General features: G+C 38.9%; 1 protein-coding gene across 1 annotated transcript in view; it reads left to right on the top strand.

Annotated features, from left to right (window-relative positions):
* The window catches only part of LOC106878993 (uncharacterized), a 16,256-nt gene extending 12,210 nt beyond the window's left edge, over positions 1-4,046 (top strand). Inside the window, exons 2-3 of the mRNA XM_014928375.2 lie at positions 2,317-2,445; positions 3,673-4,046. Of these exons, the coding sequence (XP_014783861.1) occupies positions 2,317-2,445; positions 3,673-3,908 (365 nt within the window). The 3' untranslated portion in view covers positions 3,909-4,046. The remainder of the gene's footprint in view (positions 1-2,316; positions 2,446-3,672) is intronic.
* Positions 4,047-8,802: the final 4,756 nt, after the last annotated feature.

The following is an 8,802-nucleotide window of genomic DNA, read 5'->3' as shown; positions in this document are numbered from 1 at the left end:
TTCCTGTTTGTTTGCAGTCTTTATTGCACCTGAACATCTGCCACAAACAAAAACTAACTTGCTAGTTAACCTGCCTTTGATGTTGCTGCACCTCTTATGTGTCCATAGCTTGCACCGGGTACATCTTATAGAGTTACTACCTACTCCTTTTCTACATACTGAGCAGGGCCATCTACCTGAAGGGGTTTGTGTTTTATCTACCTTCCTACTTATTAGGATTTTGGTTTTAGCTAGGTTGACTCTAAGGCCCTTCAATTCTAGACCTTGCTTCCACACCTGAAACTTCTCCTCTAGTTCTGATAGTGACTCAGCAATTAGCGCAAAGTCATCAGCATAAAGAAGCTCCCAGGGGCATCCTGTCTTGAATTCCTGTGTTATTGCTTGAAGGACTATGATAAATAGGTGGAGGCTGAGGACGGAACCTTGGTGGACCCCTACCTCTACCCTGAATTCTTCACTGTACTCATTGCCAACCCTTACCTTACTGACAGCGTCTCTGTACATGGCTAACACAGCTCTCACTAAACATTCTTCTATCCCTAGTTTCCTCATTGACCACCAGATAAGGGATCGGGGGACCCTGTCAAAGGCTTTCTCCATGTCAACGAAAGCCAGGTACAGAGGTTTATCTTTGGCTAGGTATTTCTCCTGCAGCTGTCTTACCAGAAATATAGCATTAGTGGTGCTTTTCCCTGGCACGAACCCAAACTGCATCTCATCTAAACTGACTCTCACCCTAATCAGTTGAGCTATGACCCTCTCCATGACTTTCATTACCTGATCCAGCGACTTGATGCCTCTGTAATTATTTGTATCTAAAGCGTCACCTTTACCTTTGTAGCAGTTGACTATGGTGCTGCTACACCTGTCATTGGGTATGACTCCGTGTATCACCTGGTTAACTATACAGGTGACTAGGCTATAGCCAACGCTGCCAGATATTTTGAGCATGTCTGCAGTGGTTCCTGATGGGCCGGGGGCTTTCCCTGTCTTCATACTCTTAATTACTTTATCTACCATGGTACTGTCAACTCGGATAGCTGGTCCCTCTGTTGGGTCGACATTCGGCAGACTCTTTCTCCCATTCATTCTATTTATTGAGCAACCTTTCATAGTAGCGTCTCCAAACCTCTCTCTTTGCAGCCTTGTTTCGTGCAAGTGTACCATCATCTATGCGGACACATTTCTCTCCTACAACATCACGATTCTCTCTCACACACTGTCTTGCAACACAAATGTTTGATAGTTTCTTTAACAGGACGTAATCTACCTTGTCAGGGCCCAAGCTGAACTCCAGATATGTGACATTTACATTTGAACCCTCACCTGGAGACTTTAGGGTGTCATTGATGCAGGAGTTGTCCCTGCCACTGTGGAAACTATACTGGTTGGGAATAAGTAGATTGTTATTTTCCAGGAAGTGAGTTACTTGAAATCTCACCATTCTCTTGAATAATGTGATGATATGAGAGGTAAGTGAAACAATCAATTGGGATAGGAAATTTTGCAAATATAACCAGCATCTAGTGATTTCATTCAGAAAATAACTTTTCTTCTTGTGTTCTTTGAATAACAATGATAATCTTCATGCAATTTTGATGATAATGTTTCTTTGATTCCAGTGAAGCAATATCTGTCAAGTGAGCGCGTTGCAGTGGGCAATGTTATAGCTGGTTAATTTTTTTGGTTTTTATTTCCCTAAGTACTTTTCTGTTATGCAGGTGCCCATGTTTAGTTTTGCTCATGGACCGTAATGGAGTGTGGTGTGAACATTTATTTGTAACAATGTCCACAAATAGCAGCCAGTATTGATGCTGCTTGGAGTGAGGGAGGAGGAAGAGAGAGAGTGAGTGAGTGAGTGAAAAACTAGTCAACAAGTAGAAGATCATAGGTGATTGCCTTCCAGTTAGCATTGTGTAGATCCATGAGGCCAAAAGAGTGTGCTGGAGCGAGATCGTACTGTGTCGCTTTTGGTTGCTGGAATCTCGAACTACAGATAATCATACCGTGGTCAGAAAGGATGTGGTTACTAAACATTAAGTCCAACGTGGTTCTGTTGAATCTTGTTGGCATAAGTACAAGCTGAAAGAGGAAAAGTTCATTGATGAATTCTGAAAATAATTCCACTGTTGCTGCTGTGCTCTCTTTGGCTGAAATGTATAAACTGGTCTTCAAGGTATAGTTACCAGTGAACACAGGGGAGATGAAAGACTTAATGTTTACGAGGCATTCTTTGAAACACAGTAGTGGCGCTTGGGGTGGCCAGTGGAATTCAGTTATTGCTAAATCATTAATTTTGTTTCTTTATTGTTCCAGATTGTGTTTCCAGCCTCAAATGCTATGAATGTGACAATGAGTTGACCAACAACTTTTGCATGAGCGATTTAAACCTGCACGAATGTGGACCAGCGTTGGACACATGCCAAACCATTGTAGCTTATTCAGGTACGTCCCATGTCCCCTCAGAACTGATGGCAATTACTTCTTATCTACTTTTGGGTACTGTTTTATTTTTTAAAATTATCGTATTTACCAATGTATAAGACTTGAATTTTTGAACAAGTTGTATTTCTGAAGTTTTCAGACTTTTCAGGAGAGACATAAATTTTAAGAAGTATAAAACCTCTAATCTCCTTTAACATAAGATCTTCTGTCAATGCACTTGTAGCGCTCACTCCAACCACTTCGTCGAGTCCCCATAGAAGTCTTCCAAATTGACAGAGTTCCGAACTCTTGTTATAGCCACCTTCCTCTCCAAAACCACTACCCTTGAGGTTCTCCTTCAGCTTATGAAACAGCCAGAAGTCTCATAGAGTTGTAGGAGGGTGACGGATGGTTTCCACTCCCCTCTCTGTCAAGTTGTTGGTTACTAGGATCCTCATCAATGAACACCCTAGGTACAAACTTTGCATAAATTTTGCGCATACAGATCTTTATGAATAATTTTATATCACAGTAACTCCAAACTGTATGCTTATTGTCTATATAGACACACTATAGTTTTCATCCAGATAACTGTTAATTTTCTCAACCAGTCCGATGTTCTGGTGTCCTTCTCCCTCTCACACCTCTCATCATCTCTCACTTCCTTTCTACTGTCTTTGAGTTGCTTGTGCCAGTGAAAAAGTCAGGAGTATTTCAGAAGCTTCTGTGGAGTTTTCACCTAGCTTCACACAAAACTTTATTGCATGACGAGCTTCCAAATACTGGTACTTATCCTATAGGTGTCTTTTTGCCGAATCACTAAATTACGAGGACGTAAATAAAACGTTGGTTGTCAAGCAGGCGGTAGTGGGCAGACAAAGACTCACACTTTCTCTCTCTTACATATACAATGGGCTTCTTTCAGTTTCCACTTACCAAATTTACTCAGTCTTTGGTCGACATAGGGCTTAAGTAGAAGCAGTATCCAAGCTGTCACGCCATGCAATGTAACTGAACCTGAAACCATATGATTGGGAAGTAAACTCTTTACCACACAGCCATGCCTGTATAAATTTAGTATTTGTTTTGTTTAGGCGATCACCTCTAGTTTGGAGAAATGAGTAACCCTGAAAGTCATTGGAGCCCAAGGGTCTTGAAAAGTTGATGTTGTATTTGTATTAAATTTTTCTTGTACTTTCATTGTATTTCTTTGTCTTTTTACTCTTTTTTATTTATTTATTTTTGCAGACGTCAGTGAGAAGCTGTCCATCATAAAAACATGTTCTGTGAATGCTTCTTGTCACATCCAGAAACAGGAGAATAAAGATATTCCCTGTGATAAAACCCAAAACAAATGGATTTGCACCAGTTGCTGTCACGAAGATGGCTGTAATATCAGCGGGCAGGAGTTCGTACAGTCATCGTTTGCTGTCTTACAGCTTCTTATTGTGTCTTTATTTGCTACTGATGTCATTGTTGGATGAAACAAAGTGAATGTAGCAGTAGAGTATTATGTTGTTTGTTGCCGGTTGAGATGGTATGAAACACACACACACACACACACGTTTATATGTATTCGTATGTAAATAAAACGAAAAATATAGTAAAAATATCAAATAAATAGTTTATATATCCGAAAAAGAAGTACACTCTAAAACATTAGATCGGTAATACATTTTTACAAGATTGAGTCGTATGGCTGGTCAGGGAGTGACCAGTAGTTTCGCACCTATAAAGCGCTTAGCTATGTAAGTGACTCGTCAGACTCAAATGACTGGAGGCTCCCTTCAGTAGAAGAGAGATTATGTGCCTCGGACCATTTGTATCTGACGAGTCGCTTATAAAGCTAAGCACTTTGTAGATACGAAACCAATGGTCACTCTCTGAGAGGGAGAGAGAGAGAAAGAGGGGGAGGGGGAGAATTAGAATTAATTAAAATGAGCTGGTTAATTGGGTGAAGCAATAATCAAAATTTGCTTTATGTTCGTATTTAGGCGTGACTGCTGTTTTTCAATGAATGTGGCTTCCTTATTTATAAGCTCTTGTTCAGATGCTATTCCACTATGCTGATATAAAGGAAATAATTTGGAATTTGGTTGAAGATTTCCCGTGCATGTATCTATGTGTATGCTTTCTTAGTATGACTCCTCCGAAATAAAGCAGTATTAATAATGCAGCAATGTGTGTTCTTGTGTGTATATTCAAGGGTATGCTTGCGTTTTTTGCGAGAGTATATATTATTTTGTATATATACAACTGTGTACGTGTGTATGTGCCAGTATGTCGGAGAAAATTTTACGTGTTTTACAAATTCATTTCAATGTGCAGCGTGATTCTATTTTCAAGTGCCACTTCGTTTTGACTCTTTATGTTGTATAATACAATTGCTCTAAAGCTGATACCTTTCACTTATGTTGAGCTGCCTCGTTAATTGCTTTGCATAAAAGAAATATTTTCGTTATAACTGTGGAGTATGTAATCTTATTACTACTTTCTTTCTTTCTCTCTCTCTTTCTCTCTCTGTATACATATATATGTGAGTATGTATGTGTGTGTATGTATGTGTATGCATGTATTTATGTATGAATCAACACCTAGAATTTTCTTCTTCCTAATTTTCAAAACGTTGTCGATTAGTTATTGAGGATGAAAAATTGTAAAATATTGGACATTAATTACGTTTTGATTGGTTTTGTTGGAGTGAAGAAATTACGTCAAGTACTTCACAAATAAACTCATCATTTTCTGGGTATCTTTTGCCAGAAATCTCAACATATTGAAGAAAATTTTCTAAAGAAATAGCTGAACATCATGTCTTTGTGAAAGGCCGTGAGTGTCTTCCCAATTGTGTTGAAACTCACGGCTTACAAATTCTACAAGCACTTATTATAAAACCGACACACCTACATGAAATATTAAGCAGCACCCCGCTTCTTTCACTTTTTCCTCATTTCGTATATGCTCATTAGTGTTTTGCAATAAAGAATTCTTGATCCTTGGGGATTTCAATGCAAGTAGCTTCTTCAATTTAACATCGATTTCCATGTGTCTATATTAATGTTCTAGTATTCTGAAAATATTGTTTATTTTTTCCTCCTCTATGTAAAATGGTTAGCGGTCATATATTTTTCACTAAAATATTCATTTTTCATTAAATTTCATTTCTCATTCCGTTTTTGCCAGTCCCTGACTGTCTCTCTTCTTTACATATACGCATGAACACGCGCACACACACTGACACACCCATACTCACACACAAACACACACACACACACACACACAAACGCACACATGTTTATTCAATTGTATGTGATTGTACACAGGCATGCACACACACACACATACACACACACAAACACACACACATGTATGTGTATGTATGCATGCATGCATACATGTATGTGCGTAAGTATGTATACACATGTATATGTATATTTATATATGTATTTAAACATGTTTGTTTGTGTGTGTGTGTATATATATATGTATATATGTATGTATGTCCTATTGATGGACGAAAGCGCTGATAAGGAACTATCCATAATTCTGACTGCCTCCTTCTTAATATATATGGGGGTGGGGGTGCGTGTGTATAATTTAAAATGGAATTCCGAAGCTTCCATTTGCTTTGGACACTCCCATAGTCCGGTCGCCCAAATTTTTTACTCTTGGTTCTTACCAAACAGTGGGAGTTTCCTTACCTACTGGAAAGTTCGGGATTCCATTTTTAAAAAAGGCATACAGAACAATATCTCTTCCCAAGATATAGACAAATTTCATTAAGCGAACACTTAGATGAATGCACGGGAAATCTCCAACCAAACTCCAAATTATTTCCTTTATATCAACATATTGGGACAGCATCTGAACAAGAGCTTATAAATAAGTATACTACATTCATTGAAAAACAGCAGTCACGCCTAAATACGAACATAAAGTAAATTTTGATTATTGTTTCACCCAATTAACCAACTTAATTTGATTAATTCTGATTCTTCCCTGCCCCCTCTCTCTCTCTCAGAGAGTGGCCATTGATTTCGCACCTATAAATGGCTTAGCTTTATAGGTGACTCGCCAGACACAAATGGCACGAGGTACATAACCTCTCTTCTCCTCAAGGGAGCCTCCAGTCATTTGAGTTTGACGGGTCACCTACATAGCTAAGCGCTTTATAGGTGCGAAACCAGTGGTCACTTCCTGACCGGCCATAACAATCAACCTTCTAAAAATGTACTACCGATCTAATGATTTAGATTGTACTTCTTTTTCGGATATATAAAGTATTGATGATGATGTGTGTGAGTGTGTGTGTTTGTTTGTGCGTGCGCACGCGTATATGTGTGTATAAATAAATGTATGCATGTGTGCGTATGTGCATGTATATGCGTATGTATCTCGCCAGTTGTAAATTGTAAAGCGTAACATAAAGAAAGAAGGAAAAAGAAATATAAAATTTCATAGTTCAACTTTTCGAAGTTTTAGTAACCAGAGCATGACTCCTTAGGTGCAATCCTGCGTAGACTTACGCTCATAGATCTACGCATGATTGCACCTAAGGACTCATGTTCTGGTTTCTACAACGTTGAACTATGAACTTTTATGTTTGTTTTTCCTTTTTTCTTTCCATCTCCTTATTCTTTTCATCTCCTTCCTCTACGTAGTCATTTCATTAATATACACCATTCTCATTTTCCCTACTTTTGCCCCCCCCCCCACCTTATTTGTCTCTGATGACGGAATATCCCATTCATTGGGGATATCCTAGAATCAACTGTAAGATTTTGAATTTCTTCCTATAATAATATTGTATACGACTTGAGATGTTTCCCTTACCTTAATGTTTGCTGTCCTGCTTAACAATTACACACACACACACACACACACACACACACACACACACACACACACACACACACACAAACACACACACACACATATATATATATAAACTGAACCACAAAAGAAACGTCGCACACATACTAAATAGAAACCGGTTTATTAACGGACTGTCATTGCATTAATTGAAGAGTGCTAATTAAGAAACCGTTCTTTCTTAATGAAAAAACATCATTTCCTGAAACGTGAACTCAACATCTCATGTGACCACCGTTAGTGTTAATTACCACTAGGCATCTTCTGTATATCGAATGCATCAAACGACTGATGAAGGTCAAGTGGATAGCAGTCCGCTCTATATTAAAACTTGCAGTGAGTTGTGCCGCAGTTGTCGGCCTTGGATTTCGTTGTCGGCCTATGGATTTCGTCCCACGGAAGTTCTATCGGGTTCAAGTCCGGACTTAGGGCAGGTCATAGCAGTGTTTGGCAGTATGGGCACGGGTGTTGTCGTGTTGGAACACGTGATTCCGATGACGGGTAAAGTATAGCACAATGTGAGGCCTCGATGTAGCGAGTAGCTGTTACTCCATTGCCCCAGCCTTGGCTGATGTTTTGGAAGACCACTGGTCCAAGTTTCTGGTTGAGTGCAGTCCGGACCCATACAATGATGCTCTGTCCTCCCTATGAGTCTCTCTCCACCACACAGACATCGGCATTACGTTCACTCCTTCTTTTCCAAACCCTAGCTCTACCATTTCCCACAGAAATGCACTATTAACTTTCGTCAGAGAAGACTACAATACTGTGCTGCTGGTATCGCCAGTTCTGGCGTTTTTGAGCCCACTACAGCCGTGCCAGGTGATGACAATCTGTGAGGATTGGGCCCCTAGCCGAATAAGATAGGTTGAGAGGTTCTCAGCCGACAGCGAACTGTTTTTGTACAAATGCGTCTGTGGGGAGTTCCTATGGTTTACCTAACTGATTCCGTTGCCCTCCGGAATTGGTCCTGCAAGTGCTATCGGTGCAGGTAGCAATCTTGACATGTCGTTGCAACCCTCGGTCGGCCAGTGCATGGTCGAATATCCATGCTGTTTGTGGCATTGTATCTTTCCCCTAGTCGCTCAATTGTCCGAATACTACATACATACATACATGCATACACACACACACACACACACACACACACACATATATATATATATATATATATATGCGAGTAAAAATAAATACAAAAAAGGGGGGGTTGTATGATTGTGTATAGAGGAATATATTATTTTGTTTAAAAGAGTTCCAACACTGTCTATTTTTTTATGTTTTATTTATATTCCTGCAAAACTAATGTGGGATATAGAATATGGAATATACAATATATAATATAATATACAATATATAATATAAAATAAAAATGGATGGTACTATGAAATAAAGTATTGAATGTCATATTGAATATATGGAATATGTCTTATTGTATAGATGAAATATTGAGTGTTCAATATAAAGGATTAAATATATAAATATATAAAGGCCTTTATATATTTATAT

Source organism: Octopus bimaculoides, chromosome 3 (assembly GCF_001194135.2).
Source record: "Octopus bimaculoides isolate UCB-OBI-ISO-001 chromosome 3, ASM119413v2, whole genome shotgun sequence".
In the NCBI taxonomy this organism is placed as follows: domain Eukaryota; kingdom Metazoa; phylum Mollusca; class Cephalopoda; order Octopoda; family Octopodidae; genus Octopus; species Octopus bimaculoides.
This window is presented reverse-complemented; position numbering and strand designations above follow the sequence as displayed.